This window comes from Malania oleifera, chromosome 13, assembly GCF_029873635.1.
Source record: "Malania oleifera isolate guangnan ecotype guangnan chromosome 13, ASM2987363v1, whole genome shotgun sequence".
Taxonomy (NCBI): domain Eukaryota; kingdom Viridiplantae; phylum Streptophyta; class Magnoliopsida; order Santalales; family Ximeniaceae; genus Malania; species Malania oleifera.
In genome coordinates this window covers 24,480,474-24,499,563 of record NC_080429.1, presented here as the reverse complement: position 1 = coordinate 24,499,563, position 19,090 = coordinate 24,480,474, and the positions used below count along the sequence as shown (strand labels likewise).

The window sequence follows — 19,090 nt, the reverse complement described above, 5'->3', positions numbered from 1 at the left end:
GTAACTAAAATGATGAATGTTTGTGAAATACTGGAACTAGTTATGAAAATACATGATTATGTTTACGGCCACAAGGGCCAAGATGATGTTTATGGCTACGAGGGCCAGGATTATGTTTAACGGCTCACCCCCCCCCCCCCCCCCCAAAAAAAAAAAAAACTAAAGTGGAACATTGTCCTCAATGTGAAAGCATAGGGGAATTACAAAAAATGTGCACGAGAGAAATAGGGTGTACCTAGGTGGAGAAGTAATGGAAAATGAAAACTGAACCTCAAGAAAATGTACCTGAAAATTAACTAAAAATAAAATAAGGTAAAATAAGATGAAAAGAAGGAAAAGAAAAACATCACAGTTGTCTGGCGGAGGCTCTGGAGGAATTTCGTCTGGTGGGTGCAGGTATATAAATTAAACTAGCGAGTATCCAAATTTGAGCCGCCACAAGGAATTAGTCTTCATACCTGCATGAAAGTCGGCCTTAAATGAATTAATACTCTTCAAAATACCTGACAATACATGTGCAGATCGACTTTCTTCTTTTAACAAGAAAAGGTTTCTATTCAGCATATTTTCTAGGAAATTTGGTTCTTTACGAGCTGGTGTTTGAGGAAAAGTTATTGGAACAGTTACCTTTAGTTCTTCAGAAGCATTAGCATTAAAAGTTTTACCTGGTTCCTTGAAAGTTAAACATTCACCATTCTACTCACCCTCTTTATCGGGTATACCAATCATCTTACCATTGCAGGGATCTGTTTCAACATTGAGTTCTTTGACATTTAATTTAATCGGGAGTGACGCTTCCACAGTTGCCAAGCTCTGAGGATGAGGTACTATAGGTTGGTACTCCTTATTAGTATCATCCTCCTCATTAATTGACTGTTTCACTTCTAGGCCCGCTTCCTTTGGCTTTTCTTTGACTTCTTCTGTTTTAGCCATAACTTTCAGTGCCAGGATAACTTGTTGTCCGACGATGAGCATCTCGGGTTAGGAAACTTTCTTCCTGCTTCTCTAAGTATTGGAGACCTCCGTTGTCTCAAGAGAATCATTATGTATTTGGTGTTGTTGTTGCTGGTATTCTTAAGGACTAGGCTGAGGTTCCACGAAAAATTCCTCTTTTGCTAAGATATCCACTCGCGTGCTTATCGCATTAACGGTGTCCCGCAATTCATTTAAGTCCTGAGTAGACTGTTCGATTTGAATTTGCAAGAATTGTTGGAGCATATTCGCCATCTGTGTCATGCTATCATCAAGAAATCCTAATGATGCACAGCTCTAAGGGATCTGTTATGGCTTATACTGAGGTGGAAGGGTGTTTGGGTAGTATTGGCTTATATGTATCTCCACCAATAATTGTGCCGATAGGGTGTACTATCATGGGTGCCCTATTATATCTTGTATTCCACTGTGAGACACTTTTAGCTAGGGAATCAAAGAATGATAGTACTTGATCTAGATCCTCGCTGAAGGGTTCTCCATTGCATATGGTCTGGACAAAGTGCTTGCAATCAGGGGTAAGAGCAATATAAAACCAATTAGCTAACCTCCATAAGTCAAACCTATGATGTGGACAAGTACTTAGCACATCCTTAAATCGCTCCCAGCAAACCCGAAATGTCTCGTCGCCCTACTGCACAAACTAAATAATCTGTTCTTGCGAAAATTAAGTTCTCTGTAAGGGACAAAACATATGCAGAAATTCACTCCATATCAGCCCAATTAGTGATAGAGATGGAGTCACAAAATGTTTCATGGGATCACCTAGTCCATATTTGTACCCTAACCCTTCTTCCCACAAAGAGACAATGATTTATCCTTCCACTTCTCGATGGAATCATAAATTTTAAGTAGAATGCTTGTATGCTACCCTCTCATGCAAAAATAGCACAACCCACTTTGATAGGAAAACTGTTAATATAAAAAAAAAAAATTGAGAGTTAGAAATTGTCATTTGAACATTGACCTCAACCCAAAGGCAACCAAAGCCTAACAAGATATATGCTAGCTATTTAGGGCAAACTAGAAAGGTGGGAAGACAAATGACAAAAAACGTTCTCAACAAAGAAATGTATAGGGGAAGCTTCAACCTAACCTTAAATGAAAAATCCAAACTTAATAAGATCAATGTTATATGCCTAATCAAAAGAAAAAGGGAGGTGATGAAAAGATCAATGCTATATGCCTAATCAAAAGAAAAAGGGAAACTCCAAATGTAGGAAGAACCCTTAGCCTCTATAACATCTAACCTATACTTGTATGGAAAACTTTATTAATTACATATAGTCCGGTGCTAGATGAGTTAATGGTAAGACGAAAAAAAAAATACTATATTATCACATTTAAATGTCATAAATAGACAATATGGATTGAATGAACAAAAAGGTCACGATGGATTCACTTGGAGTTACCAATTGCACAAAGACATGAACAACCTTGATATAGTAAACTAGGTTTTAAATTTAGAAATCGACATTTGCATCCATTAAAATCACAAACCCTTTCAGATGACATGACACCCCCAAAAAAAATATGGAAAATTAATAAGCAATGACCTAGTAATTAATTAATCTTTACCCATCGCCGCCGCCCTCTAGTGCTCAACCATTTCCATGGTTAATATTCATTGTAGCTTGGTTAAAGGTGAGATTTGGGCTTGCAACTAGGCCATTGATTTGCATTTTTGAAGTTGCTATAAATTTTCTCAAAGTCTTAAGAAAGATGCTTTGTATTTTTGACAATTAAGGGGTTAGTGTGTTCTATTTTTTTTTTTTTTAATATTTTTATTTGTTTTGTTTTCTGTACCATGGGGGTTTGCCTTAAGACAATTTTGAGATCATAATTTGAAATGAATGAATTTCAAATCTTACATAAAAATATATACATTTTTTAAACATTTTAAAAATTTTTGGTATTCGATAATAATGGGTACATTGTATTTTAAATTTATATAATAGTGTTTGAACACGAGGTATAAATGAATTAGAAGATGAACTAGACGAAGGAAAGGAAAATGAAATAAGAAAATCAAGGAAATTGCATTGGTAATATATTTTTTTTTGTCAATTTTACTTTATTTTGTATGCAGGACCATTGTTTTTTCAGGCTCTATTCTTTTAAGGATCATTAATGTTTTCGTTAGTAGCTAACTTTATTGCTGAGCTCATGAAATTTTAGTGTTTTTTTTACGTCATAGGTCACGCCCGGTTTTGATTATGACAAATACTCATAATATCTAATGGGTGTATGAAGCCTTGTGCAGGAACCTTAAAATAGCCAAGATCAAGATGAGCATAAAGAGAAAATGAAGTTGAAGACCTAATTTCCATGTGTATTGCATTTCATATTTATTCATTGGTCTGTAATAGTAATTAGGGCTCTGGTTTGTAATAAGCTCACACACATCACATGCATGAGTTATTATGTAAGCTCAAACAAAACATAAATGAAAAATTACTGTAGAAAGACCTTAGGATTTTCCCTTCGGTCGACCGACACCGGACTTTTTCGGTGTATTTAAAATTGGACCCCAAGTGACCTTAGGACACTCACCTCTACACTTGCATATATTAGGCACTTGAATAGAGTTTATATGTTTCGAAACGAAACCGATATACACACTTGGTATACTTTTGGTCGACCGGCCAAGGCAGTTCATTTTGCCCTGGTCAACCGAAACAGGCCTACGTCAACAGTTAACCAAGGCCCTAGTCGACCAACCCTATGTAGTTCAAAACCCCCCGGTCAACCGAAACCTTCTCTGCTCAACAATTTAACCATCTAGTTGACCAAACCAATTTTGTACTCTAACTACCTCATCGACCAAGGGTCCTCGAGAAAAATCCAAGCGGTTTGGTCGACCGAACCAGCCAGTTCAAAATGGCCCAGTCGATTGAACCTCGGTAAAATGGAAAATCACCTTTGGAAGGCACTTTCGATTGATCGACTATTCAGTTCAAAAATGCCCTAGTCGACCGAACCATATAAGATCTGGTCGACCAAAACTGTTTTGGTCGACTGGAACTCTCGGGTTACCCTAATTTTTTTTACCGCATTTAATATTTTTAAACAGGGTTAAAATGTTTAAAATGTCATTAAACTTTTCTAACAATTCCTAATAGGTCTCCAACGGTTAAAATTATGGGATGTCTATATATACCCCTTCATTTGGGTAAATTAGAGAGTTAATTAGCAAAAATAGAAATTCAAATTTCTCTCTCAACCAAAATACTTCCTACCTCTCATACTCTTTTCAAATCCACTCAAGCTTACCTTATTCACTTCTTTGAATCATTTGTGAGTGTATTGAGTGTGTTTACTTAGAAGTTTGCTCTCTCATTTCGTGAGTGTTTGAATCAATTTTTACGAGAGCATAACCTAAGTATTCTTAGGAGGCTTTTCTAATAAGCCTACCATAAGAAGACTTGTATTGAACTTCCAAGTGTTGCATTCTCATTACAATATCTTAGGAAATTTGTATTTGTTTTTGGCTTGCAAAAAAATTTTCAAACTTACTCAAATATCTTGTGCTATTCATATTGACATTGTTGTGAAAAGATATTTGTGTTTGATATACAAATCTTTGTGGCAATATTTATTCAAGTTTATATTATTTTCTGAATACAAAGATTGCTTAGCTTTTGCAAACCAAGCATATAAAATAGTTGAAATATTTGAAACTTGCATGATATCTTTGTTTGAGCATCTTGATTAAGAACATATTGAAATACAAAGATTGCTTGTTGACACTCTCACGTACGCATTACACTGATAGAAAATGTCTTTGAGAGTTGAACTATCTAGACCACACTGAACTTACATTTTAAATCATCTGTGGTGTATGTGATTGAACGCATTTGGGTACAAATCTGCTTTACATGAAAGCACTTTATATTGTACCATTTTATTGTATATCTGAGTGATTGCAGGTGTGGCCTGAGGGGGCGGTAATCTAGCCTAGTAAGGATTGGTGTAAAGGTTGAGGTCAGCCGTGTGCTAATTGACCTAGTTTGTATAGGTGCCGCTCCACCCGTTTAAGTGAGCAAGTTATTGTGGTAATCCTTGTGCTGGTTAGCCAAGGCAGGGACGTAGGCAGTTGGCCAAACCTCGATAACATATCTGCGTGTCACTCTCTCTTTACTACTTTCTGGTGTATGTGCTGTTGATTAATCCGCTTTATTTAATTTTTTATATATTTATATTACTTGCACTAAATTGACCATAGGATTGTGAACATACTGCTGTTAGGAGGAATACCTAGGGGATAAATTTTAAAAATACCAATTCACCCCCCCTTTTGGGATCACAGTAAAGCTAACATTTTTGTTTACAACATTCCAACCTTAGGCGATTGCCTTGTTTGATAGTATACAATACTTCAGGACCAAACACCATTAGCAAATGTTACCTAAAAGTGTAAAAAGGGTCAAGGAAACATAATTTAGCTATCCTCAGCTTAGATTTTGCCGTCATTGAGAAGGGTTTGTTATATAATTTTAGGTCTACTTTTGATAACTTCTATTTTTTTATAGTGGGCATATCATTTGTAGTGTATATACAATGAATGGACGAGCTTTATCTAGTTTATCCGGAGTTTCTTTTCAAAATTGATTTGAAATGCGATAAGCCTGCCTATGTAGACAAAATGAATTTTAGTCTTTCATCTGATAGGTTGTCTCTTATAATTAAGGTATGATTTAAATATTAATTTTATTTCTCTTGAATCTTGATGCCCTTCTTGCGGTCATTGCATCCACAATAAGGCAAGTGGATGCAATGACCGCAAGAAGGGCATCAAGATTCAAGAGAAATAAAATTAATATTTAAATCATACCTTAACTATAAGAGACAATCTATCAGATGAAAAGCTAAAATTCATTTTGTCTACATGGGTAGGCTTATCGCATTTCAAATCAATTTTGAAAAGAAACTCCGGGTAAACTAGATAAAGAATCGTTGATGCAGCCACCACCATCCACGGCGTCGTCGTCCTTCTCTGTCATCCATGACCTCATTGCAGCTAAAGATGGGTATATATCTAACTTTAGTTTAATAGATGATTTAACTTTTGGACTGCATGTTTGGATTGATATATCTTGTGAACTACATGCTGGTAGTGGACATTAGGACTGCATGCTTGATTGGAACGCCACCTGCATGGCTGATGCAGTGATGTGTATTGTCTGCTAGTAGATACTTTTAGGTTGTTGCATATCTTAATCTAAATGACATCTGTATGATGCAAAAATATCGTGAATTGCATGCTTTTGTGACTTGCAGGTTTGAGAAATGTTCAATTTATAGATGGCATGATGCCGAAAATTTGTTGACTTTTTTCCAAAATAATCATAGTCATATACCATATGCTCATATGGTTATAGTGTGCTGAATGTTAAAGCATTTTTGAAAGAATGAGTAAACTTTAAATGAACTTTGAACTTCATCTTTAAATTTACTTTTGTATATGCTAAGTGAAAATTCTATCAATCATGGACTCATTTGCATTATTTGATTATTATAATTATTTTAGAGTCCTATGGAAGCCATGTAAACCATAAACATCACCTTCTATTCTTTCATAGAACTATATTTTGATATATATTGTTTATGAGATGCATGAACACGTTACATTATTTAATGCTTATTATATGAAGCTCTTGTGCACTCGTAAAATTCATTACTAGTTGGATTATTGTGAATTGTTTATTGTAAACACCTAGGTTTGGAGCATATCTCTATGGAAAATGTCATATTTATAGGAGAAATGCTGCCAAAAGTTTTCAAAAAACATATACTAATTTTTTTTACTTTCTTAATTTTTAGGGTTTGCGACTGTTATAACGTCAGCACGATGTCATGCATTACGGATGCAGCTTTTGACTTTTTTTGTTATCTGAACAGATGAAATTTTTGTATTTAAATTTGAATTTGTATAATGTATTTGTATTTAAATTTGAATTTGTATAATATATTTTTATTTTTATTTAAATTTGAATTTTGAATAATTTATGAATTTTTTAGCAATTATGGTTTAATGTTACATATACGAAAATGTAATTATGGATTTTTATAGGAATTAATAATTGAAAAAAAATTAATTTAAAATTATTAGTGACAATTTTAAAACCGTCACTACTAATTGTCTAATTTAAGTATTAGTGAAGGTTTCAAAACCGTCATTAATAATTGCCTTCTTTCTTAAGAGTTTTAGTGAAGGTTTTCAAACTGTCACTAATAATATAGTATTAGTGACAGTTTTATAGTATTAGTGATGGTTTGAAAACCGTCACTAATAGTTACTTGTAAGCAATAGTGACGATTTTCAAATCGTCACTAATAATAGAGCATTAGTGACGAATTTAAAATCGTCATTAATATTATGGCTTTAGTGACAATTTTTTATCGAGCTGGTGTAGAATTTATAATGACGGGCTTAGATTTTTTAGTGACAGCTTTAATCCGTCACTAATACTCTATTATTAGTGATGGTTTGAAAAATTCGTCACTAATAAGTATTAGCAACGGAAGATATAACGACTAATTCAAAATCGTCACTAATACTCACAAAACCGTCACTAATAACCTTATTTTTTGTAGTGCACTTTCAAATTCCTGCTAAAAGTGAGCCACCATTAGTAGTATAAAATATAAATACCCTCGTTAGTCATGTTCACAACATGAGTGTCCACTGCAATAGGTATCTGAGATATTAATTGGTGCACTAAATTTAGAGACGAAGACATGACGAGACATGATAAGGACTCGCATGTTACAGGTACCCATATATTGTTGAATCTATATCAAATACTTACTAAACTTATAAAAGTCGTACATATTGAGAGAGGTAGACAGACATGCACTTGCTCCCCCAAATTTGCTTCAGTGTTTCTAAAATTTTAATATAATATAATTCACACTTTACAACTTTAGTGTTGCCCCTCTCTTAGATATGGAGTTTCGATAAAAAATTTTGTTGATTTTTTTTTTAATTATCCATAGGTATTGTGCTCTTCCCCCCCCCCCCCCCCTTCTCTCTCCACGAACAAATCAGGTTGTCGCAACGTCCCAAAGAAAATTAAAATATCTTTTCCATTTTTGGTTATCCGAGTCAAAATTAACTTTTTTAAAAAAAATATTTTTCTATTTTTTAAATTTTTTCTATTTTTAAAACAAAAAAATCAATTTAAAAAAAATAAAAATCAATTTTAGAAAATAAAATAATAAACCACTGGTTCAAAATTCAAACTGGTTCAACTGGTTTGAACCAGATTGACTAGGTCAGGATAGGTGGGTCACGTGTCTGCCAATGAAGATAGGTAGCTCTACTTTTTTTTTTTTTTCTCTTTTTTGAATTCACTATAGTTCCAAAACGTCAGCATGATGTCACATGTCCTGTGGTGTTTTATATTATTGTAATAATAATAATAATAATTATTATTATTATTATTATTATTTATTTTCTTTTCTTTTTTCAAATTAAAGGAATTGAGTGACGTAAGCATGATGTCACTACCCACGTGACAGTTCTCGATTGGTTCTGGATAGCAATATAGAGAAAACACATATTGAACAGTCATGATTGCGCCACGTCGCCCTCCGAGGCGCAACCTTGGTTGTGTCACGTGTCATCGAATAGACAATAACACGTGTCCCACTACCATATATATATATATATATAATAATTCTCTCTCTTCTTTTCTCCGTTTCTTTCTCTCTCTCCTTTCTCTTTCTTTTTCTCTTCTCCTCCTCTCTCTCTCCTTTTTATTTTCTTCTTCTTTCTCTATGAGATATCTCTCTCTCTCTCTCTCTCTCTCTCTCTCTCTCTCTCTCTCTCTCTAAATGTTTACATCACTTTTTCTGCTTCGCCCCTTCTTCGCAAAACTCTCTTTTCTATATTTTTTTCCTCCTCTCCTTCTCTCTCTTTCTCCTTTTCTCCTTCTTCTTCTCTCTCTGTAAATGTTTACATCACTTTTTCTGCTTCGCCCCTTCTTCGCAAAACTCTCTTTTCTATATTTTTTCCTCCTCTCCTTCTCTCTCTTTCTCCTTTTCTCCTTCTTCTTCTCTCTCTGTTTTTTTTTTTTTTTTTGACATTCTCAGATTCCCTCTTCTCATTTTTGCAGGTTTTGTTTGAAATGAAACATGAGCAAAAAGATATTTATTCAACTATACAAATAAGTTTTCCTGACATATCTAGATTGCACAGTGGGATAGCCCATCTCCAACTTCCATTTTCAAGGTTTAAATTATTTGAAATACTCAAAAGATACATTTAACAAATTGAGCAAGATTCACAACCTAGTAGCATTGACGCTTTACGGAAATGATGAGGGGAAATTGTCGATGAGTGGTTATCCCAGAAGATTCAGTTATGTCTAAACCTTCCTTCTCAAATTTTTCAAGTACCATCAAATCAAACTTGCGCAAAATATTCGCTAACACAAGCTCAATAATGGTCATGCCAAACGTAATTCCAGGGCACCCCCGTCTTCTAGCTCCAAATGGAATAAAATGAAAATCATGCCCTTTAAAGTCGATAAGATTGTTCAAGAATCTCTCTGGCCTGAACTCCTCAGCTTCTTCCCATGATTCGGGATCCCTCCCAATCGCCCAAGCATTGATAAATACTCTTGTCCTGGCCAAAATTTCATACCCTTGTACTTTAACATCTTTGATGGATTCTCGTGGAAGAAGCAATGGAGATGTAGCCTCAAGGTCTCTTTGATTACTGCTTTCAGGTAGTGCATTTCTTGTATATCATCCTCGGTTACCATTGATTTACCTTGATCAATCCTTCTAACTTCTTCTTGTACTTTTTCCATGGCTTGTGGGTGTCGCAGTAGCTCTGTCATAGCCCATTCTAAAACCGCAGAAGAGGTATCTGTTCCACCAGAAATCATGTCCTACAACATTGATGTATGTCATACAGATTGTGATTAGAAATTTGTAAAGAATTGTTCCATTTAAATATTTAAGCAAATTTAAGATTTAAGTTTTATTATTAAGCATTTGGAGTTCGTAAGCTTAATGACTTTTCTTACATTTTGCAAGCAAAATGTAATAGTTTCACCACTTTTAGCTTTCACATATAATAAGTTTATTCTTGGAGAACTAAAAATTTGTCTTGAAAAAATTATTCTAAGTAAAATATTTATAATTAATTCATTTTACACTATAATATATTTAAATTTATAATATTTTGCATAATTTTATTATTCCAATCATATTTTTAATTTTTATTTGATTAAAAGACAAAAATGAATTTGCACTACAATGGGGTTTTAATTTGTTTTAATTTTGGTAATATTAACCAAATATGTTCCGAGTTTCAATCTAGTTTTTAATTCTAATTTATAGCTTTCATTCATGGTTCTTCATGTTTCATAATTTTTGACAATGATGCCAAATAACCCCTAATCTTTACATATAAGGAGTTAAAAAAATAATGAATAATATGTTGGATTAAAGTAGGTATTCGACTATGTTTTATTTTATTTTTTAGGTTTTCTTTTATTATGTCTTATTTTTATTTTTTTAATTTTTCTTAGATAGATTAACAAGATTATCACAATTAATAATAAATAAATAAATAAAGTTACAAGATATAAAAGTGAGGTATCCTTACAAGGATTATAGCTTTGACGTTTTCTCGACCCATGAAATGTACACCATCTGGGCTATTCTTTTGAATCTCAAGTTGAACATCCACAAAGTCCGCTTTCTCTTTACTTCCACAAACCATATGATCATCAACTATCTCATCAAAAAAAGCATCAAACTCTTTGAACAATTTCTCAGTTCTTCGATTCAAACCATTCACATGATTCACCCAACCAAGCCATGTGTCATGAGCTAAGCTTGTTCAGTGCCTGTGACCGCTTATCTTGTGTGCTTAGGATGGGTTTCCATCATGTATATACTAATGTAGGGTTATTTTCTGTTAGTAGAGTCTTTGTAAGCCAAATATGGCAGTATGACTCCTCGCTCACTTTGATGTTTCCTAGTGTCAGGATGATAATTACATAAAAACCTCTTTAGGGGAGGGTGAGTGTTCATCAGTCATTATAAAACTCACTAGCAATTATCAACGTGCTTAGCCTACTTGCCTCCCTCTCTAAGTACAACATGTCAACGGAGGATTTGTTAATGAATTACGTTTGCTTCAATGTTTATTGCTTGGTTGCCACGACTTTCATGAATTGATTATTATTTCCGCTGCTATCTGATTGAATGTTAATGAAAGTGCTTTGTAGATGAATGTTGGTAAACGATAGGCTGGCTAGTTAAACAAGAGTGCTTTAGCTAGCGCCACACGGCCCTTCACAACGGTGTGAAAAGAGTCGAACCGTGACATTTGGTATCAAAGCCAAGTCGGTGACACTTGGTGAGAGCCCAAGGTTGAGTTGCTACGTGAATTCGATTGCCTTCATTGCTGGATTTGGGAAGCTTTGGTAAGTGACCATGGCACCAAACACTGCTGAGAGGATCAGCGTGCTAGAAGCACAGGTTGAGGAAACAACCAACACTATGGCCACGGAGGTGGCCCAGATGAGAGAACTTGTTGATGAAGTGATGGGATCACAAAAACGTCAAGCAGGTTTGATAGGCGACATGTTAGAGGACTTTCGCCACACTGTGGAAACTTTGCAAGCCCGGATGGCAGATCTGGATACAAAGATAAATGTGATGGCTCTTGCTATGGGGAACTCCAACACTCCAGGAGTTAGCAAGACCAAGGTACCAGAACCCAGGACGTATGGGGGTGCCCGAGATGCCAAGGAGTTAGAGAACTTCTTGTTTGATGTGGAGCAGTACTTTCGCGTTGTGAGGATGGCCTCAGAACAGGCAAAGGTGGATACTGCAACCATGTACTTGGTTGGTGATGCCAAACTGTGGTGGCGTACCAAGTATAGAGAAATTGAAAATGGAAGCTGTGTAATTGATAGTTGGGCAGACTTGAGGAGAGAGCTCAAGGCCCAATTCTTTCCTGAGAACGTTGAGTATAATGCAAGGAGAAAACTGAGAGATCTCAAGCATACGGGGTCAATCAGTGAATATGTGAAACAATTTTCTGCTTTAATGTTGGATATTCGGGATATGTCGGAGAAGGACAAGTTGTTTTATTTTCTTGAGGGGATGAAACCATGGGCAAGAACTGAACTTCATAGGCAAAGGGTTCAAGACTTGTCAACTGCACAAGCGGCTGCAGAACGCTTGACTGACTACGCTGGTGATGATACCGCTTCATCCAAACGGTTTGGCGGAGAATGAAACGGTGGAAAGTCTTTCAAGAATGGCAAACCCAAGAGTGGGGGAGCCGACTCTAAATCATCAACCTCACAGGAAGCTTTGTCGTCTCAAGGGTTCAACACACCCAATGGAAAGGGGAAGAGTAAACTTGAGTGTTTCTTGTATCGAGGTTCTCATAGAGTTTTTGAGTGCCCTCACAAAGCATCACTTAATGCCTTACAGGCTTCCATTGTAAAGCAGGCAGTGGAAGACGATGTGGAAGAGGATGATGCCCCGAGGGTGGGTTCAGTGCGGTTGGTGAACGCATTGGAAAAGCAGGCAAAAACACCGAAAGTTACACGAGAAAAAGGGTTAATGTTTGTGGACTTGAGGATAAATGGGAAAAGTACTTGCTCTATGGTGGATACGGGAGCTACTCATAATTTTGTTTCGCAGTTGGAAGCAAGGAGACTCAACTTATCCTTAGAGAAGGATACAGGACGCATGAAAGAAGTTAACTCTGTAGCCCAGCCTACTTTGGGAGTAGCCAAGCAAGTGGCTTTAAAGCTTGGACAGTGGGAAGGTCATGCGAATTTCACAGCGGTGCCATTGGATGACTATCTAGTCATTTTAGGAATGGAGTTCCTAATGGGGACGAGGGCAGTGCTGATGCCTTCGGCTGGTTCTCTATGTCTGATGGGAGATCACTCGTGCATGGTGCAAGTCATTGCAACGAACGGAGACGACGGGAAGTCCCTTTCAGCCATACAACTCAATGAAGGATTGGGTAAAGGTGAGCAGACACGTCTAGCCACGGTGGTGGTAGACAAAGAAGTAGGCCAAGAGCTGAAGCCTACGACCATCCAAGCGGTGTTGGATGAGGATAAGGAGGTGTTGTCGAATAAGCTGCCTCATAATTTGCCTTCATGACGAACTGTGGAGGAGGAGATCGAGTTGTTATCAGGAGTAAAACCACCTGCTAAAGGGCCATGTCGGATTGCGCCTCGAGAGATAGTAAAGTTGGGGAAGCAACTTGATGAAGTGGAAGCGGGATGTGTTCGGCCTTCTAAAACATCGTTGGGAGCATCGGTGTTGTTTCAGAGGAAACATGAAGAGCATCTACGGAAGGTGTTCGACAGGCTGAAGGGAAACAGTTTGAATGTGAAGAAGGAGAATTTCTCTTTCGCTCGGTGGAGCAACAAATTCCTTGGTCAAGTCGTTGAACAAGGTCGTATCCGGAGGGGTATGGAGAAGGTAAGGATGATTCAAGAACGGAAGATCCCCACGATAGTGAAGGAGTTGCGTTCCTTTCTTGGCCTTACTAGATACTACAAGAAGTTCGTTGAGGGGTATTCGTAGAGAATGACTCCAAGGACAGGACTACTGGGGAGGTATTATTGGCCGCATACGCGGGATGATGTGGTTGATTATACCAAAACTTGTCTCACTTGCCAACAAGACAAAGGGGAGCGGAAGAAGTATGGTACTTTCATGGCCGCACCAAAGTACTGTTCGGCAGAGGGGACAACACAATTGTTCCTTGTGACTATTGTGAAACATTGGGGTGTTCCCCAAGTTATTATTTGTGACCAAGATTTAATGTTCACTGACAACTTCTTGGCTGAGTTTTTTAGGATATTCAGGTCACACCTTGGCATCTCTTCAAGTTATCATCGACAGATAGACGGACAGATGAAGAGATTCAGAGAGTTACTAGATGAGTACTTGTTCCATTATGTCAACGACAACGAGAAGAATGGCATGCAACTACTTGATGTGGCTCCATTCTATGGCAACGCCCAAAGGCGCTCAATAACCAACAAGAGCCCTTTTGAGCTTGTTACCTCACATAGTGGGCGAGCCGTACAGACGAAAGAGTCCTAGGGCATACATCTTCACCAGTGAAGGGAGACAAAATGCAAAGTTTGCCCAAGCCTATCTGGAGAAAGCTTCTAAGCAGATGAAGAAGTGGGCAGATCAGGAGAGAAGACCGCAGATTAATGTTAGCTGCCTCAAGCCATTCAACGCCAACACCAACAACCTGAGCAGAAGTCAGTCAAACAGCGCAGAGTTGAAGACAGTGCAACCTGACAGATATGATGTTGAAGAGATCCTTCCAGACAGAAAGTTCATATCCTCAAGGAAGAAGCGGCAGAAGTTCCTAGTGAAGTGGAAGTGCCTTGATGACAAAGAAATCAGCTGGATTTCTGCGGAAGATTTGAAGCCATTCGTGGACAAAGTTGAAGTGTACCTACCGCCAAAAGTCTACGAGGACATCGACCGCATAAGTGGGGGAGAATGCCACGAGCTAAGCTTGTTCAGGGCATTATGCTTGCCTGTGACCGCTTATTTTGTGTGCTTAGGATGGGTTTCCATCATGTAAATACTAGTGTAGGATTATTTTCTGCTAGTAGAGTCTTTGTAAGCCAAATATGGCAGTATGACTCCTCGGTCACTTTGATGTTTCCTAGTGGCAGGATGATAATTACATAGAAACCTCTTTAGGGGAGGGTGAGTGTTCATCAATCATTGTAAAACTCACTAGCAATTGTCAATGTGCTTAGCCTACTTGCCTCTCTCGCTAAGTACAACATGTCAACGGAGGATTTGTTAATGAATTACGTTTGCTTCAATGTTTACTGCTTGGTTGCCACAGCTTTCATGAATTGATTATTATTTCTGCTGCTATCTGATTGAATGTTAATGAAAGTGCTTTATGGATGAATGTTGGTAAACAATAGGCTGGCTAGTTAAGCAAGAGTGCTTTAGCTAGTGCCACACGGCATGATGTGAAAAGAGTCGGACCGTGACACCATGGAATGAAATCACTCATATTAAAAGTAGAGAAAAGAGAGTTCATCTCCTCTAATAGGTCCCCAAACCTTCTACCATGTTTTTCATAGTTTCTCCCAAAAACAACCCTGCTAATCACTCCACTAGTAACTGAAGTAAAAAGTTCACTTAAATTCACCAAACTTAAGAAATGATTGTGTTATGTTTGGGAGTACAAAGATTTCAACTTTGACCGGTCAAATGTGGCATAAGAATATTCTTCAATTTTTTTCATTAGTAGAGTCATCTCTTCTTCCCTGATGTCTCTAAATGATCGGACTCTGACCGAGCTTAGAAGTTGTGTTATGCATATACTCTTCATATGTCGCCAATATGGCCCATATGAGGACAATGCAACATCCTTTTGGTTATACGAAATTCTTTGCATAATTCTCAATTTGGCCCGATCTGCAAAGACAGTGTCATGGACTTTCATAATCTCATGAGCTGCATTAGCATATGAGACCATAAGGGTCGGTGAACTACCAAGGTGGAGTAGCATAAGCGGGCCATAACGTTGGGCCATGGCATGGAAAGTACGATGTGTGTTCGAACTGAGTTGATGGAGGTTTCCTGTGATTGGAAGCTTTGGAGGTGAGGGTGGGAGGTTTTTCTTAGGCGCTCCAATGGAGAAGAATAGCCATTTGTAGAGAAGGAAGAGGAGAAGCGGAAAGAAAAGGGAGAAGAAGAGCCATTTGGAGAGAAAGAAGAGAAGTGGGAAGAAAAGGGAGAAGGGGTGGAAGATGATGGCTCCTTGGTTATGCAATGCCATAGTCAATCTCCAAGTTGAGCCTTCCTTTAGTCCCTTCTTATTGCCATGTAGGTCAATTTATAAAAGACATGTTTGGGTCCTACTAGCCAAAAGATGAATATGACAGCCTATTAATAATGATAGTGGGTGCTAGTGAACGATTTGTTTTGACATGTAAGAGTAAAATAAAATAAATTAGAATTGGCCTTTATACTTTAATTGATATATTTATATTGTAAATTTTTATTTAATTTTATTCATAATTTATTTTTTTTATTGTTGTGCTGGAGCTGGAGACGCTAAGTTAGAGACGCGTTTTGCAAGCTGTGCCGTGTTTGCAAGTTATGCCATTTATTTTAGATGAATGAAACTTCCCAATTTTGATTTAATGTAATTTATTGTAATTGATTCCAAGCTACCTATAAATAGAGGAGCTGTGGAGAGATGAAAATACAGAGAAGAAAATAGAGGAAGCAGAGAGTGTGAGGAAGAGAGAAGCTGAGAGAATTGTATTTTTCCTGCGGTTTTAAGTGAGTTGTGGTGTGCTCCGTGGACGTAGGTCGATCTTGACCGAACCACGTAAATTTATGTCCCAACTTTTTTGGTTGCTCATAAGGTCCTAACAAGTGGTATCAAAGCCCGATTGGAGTTAAAAAACCATATTCGAGTATTTAACCGAAATCAGAGCTCTGTCGAGTGGCTCAAAATTGAATTTTGAGACCACCATCACGTTCACCTCATCGAGATGAAGCTAGCGGTGCAAGCCAGAGCTTGAAAGGAGTTTAGATGGACGCACACGCGCCTACACGCGCTTCGCCGGAGTAGTACGCCTTGTCACGTGCTGGTGAGCTGCCAGTCACGTGCCCCGCATTTGCGCCATGCATCTTCCTTGCCTGGCCGCCTTGACCCGACCCGGCAACCCTCAACCCTACTCGGAAATTCTAAACCCGAACCAGAAGCCTGCTCCAGACTCGGCCTGCACCCAACCTGGATCTGTATCCAACCCGGACAAACCCGAAGTCCACTCCGAACCCGACCACGTTAGCGGCATCCTGTCAGCGCAGCATCAGAGCTGAGTCAGCCGCCACGTCATCTGCCACGTCTACAGGTGGGCCCTAGTGCCACCTCAACACTGCCACGATAGTGGTGGGCCCCACAATGACACATCAGCACTGCCACGTCAGCACCTGCCACATCAACATCGTTGACCAGGTTTGACTAAGTTTTAGCTGATCTTTGAATAGGCTTTTCAAAGTCATTTTGGGTCCATTTTTCGAATGACTTGAACCATTTCTAAGGTTTTTGACCATTCCGAATCCAACTGTACTATCCATTTGAGATAATTTCATCTCTAAATCAGAAAATCAAGATGTCAAACCAAAAGAGCTCAAAGATCGAAATGTTCAACGACAACAATTTCAGTTTCTAGAAGATGCAGATTGAAAATTATTTGTTTAGGAAGGTGTTGTACTTACCATTGAAGGGTAAGCCAGCATCTATGAACGAGGATGAGTGAGAGTTGCTTGATCGAAAAGCTCTTAGAGCCATTAGAATGATGTTGTCAAAGTTTGTGGTATTCATGATCAAGCATATATCATCCACCAAGTCTCTAATGGATGTGCTTTCTAATATAATACGAGCAACCGTCAGCCGCTAACAAGGTACATCTTACGAAAAGATTATTTACTATGACCATGTCTAGAGGTGAAAGTTTTAGCAGACATTTGAATAATTTCAATGAGTTGTCGGATTAACTCGCCTCAGTTGGGATAACATTTGATAGTGAGATTTGTGTCCTACTGATTCTCAGTCAGTTGTCCGAAAGTTAGAATGGTGTTGTTACTACAATCAATAGTTCCGCAGGGAAATCAAAGCTTGTATACGATGAGGTCATCAACATGATTTTGACGGAGAAAATCAGAATGCAGTCAAACCATGGCTCCACTTCGAGTTCAGCCTTGAACATGGAAAGTCGAGACAGAGGAAACAGGCATGGACCATCAAACAACCACGGAAAATCTAGGCCTATGCAGTCTAAATCCAAAAATCCTAGAGGTTCTCAGGACATAAGTTCTCAGGGCACAAAAATTATTAAATGCTGGAACTGTGGAAAAACTAGTTATTACAAGAACCAGTGTAAAAGTCTGAAAAAAGAATATGAGACGAGGGTAAAGACAGAAGCATATTTATTGTTACCTACAATTGTTAATCAAATATATGACAAGAAAATAGTATTTATATTAAATTCAAAACTTTAACTTATATACTTTCTTGTTAATTTTTTTTAATATTTATGTTCTTAAAAGTTGATAAGTAGGTTAAAATTGGAAAATAACGCATGTTGAAATATTGAATACCATATAATTAAAATAATTTAGCTTTTAAATTCAGTAACCAGTTCAAATCCAAATCAAAATTGGTTCTAAAAATCATATTTGAGTTTAGTGTTTAGCACATAACACATAATTTTACTAAACATCTCCTAAAATGAGAGATTTTTATATTTTCATTTAAGAGTAAGATTTATTTGCTTTTCAGAAGGGAATAAAATTGAATACTTCTTTATTGAATTATATTCTTTCCAAAATTTATAAAATATAAAACCCATACTTGGATGGTTTCAAATGATAAGCTATATTTACGTTCCCTCTTATATGTTCAAATTATACTAGTACTCAAAGCAAATTGTATTTGGTAATCGTTGACGGATTAGATTGATTTTTAAATGAGCAAATAATTTTTGTCTTGTTATACAATAGTTAAAGCATTTATATTTGGATTTATATATAATAATTTTTTAAATATTTACTAAATAAAAAACATTGCAGCTCTTAACCGTAAAACAATTAATTGTCAAAATTTAAATAGTAAACTTAAGCATTCCTAAAATGTAATTCTTAGAATTGACAAATATTAAAATGTAATCTCCATATAAATTTAAATATAAAAAAAGCATAACACTTCTAAAAACTAATTCTTAAACAAAATGACAAATGAATCTTTCTCATTAACTTTAACTCATGAAAATTTTTATAATTAATTATTTTTGTTTCGTGATATCATAACATTCGCCTTGCACTTGGCACAGTTTATCAAATTGAGTAAATCAATGACAGATTAGGGAGACATAATTGGGTGACCAAATGCTTGCAATTAATTGATATCCAACACGTTTATTTAACATGCGAGGTTGATGTAAAACAGCTTGGCGCACCGGATCAAATTTGATTTGAATTAACATATTTTTACCTATTTTATCATGGATCTAACTCGAATAATTAGACCATCTAA

General features: G+C 36.9%; 1 protein-coding gene across 1 annotated transcript; it reads right to left on the bottom strand.

Moving 5' to 3' along the window:
* Positions 1–9,285: 9,285 nt before the first annotated feature.
* Positions 9,286–9,887, bottom strand: LOC131145752 (cytochrome P450 71A1-like). Its single transcript, XM_058094942.1, is given in 2 exon segments — positions 9,286–9,689; positions 9,692–9,887. Coding segments are annotated over 2 exon segments (600 nt in total).
* Positions 9,888–19,090: the final 9,203 nt, after the last annotated feature.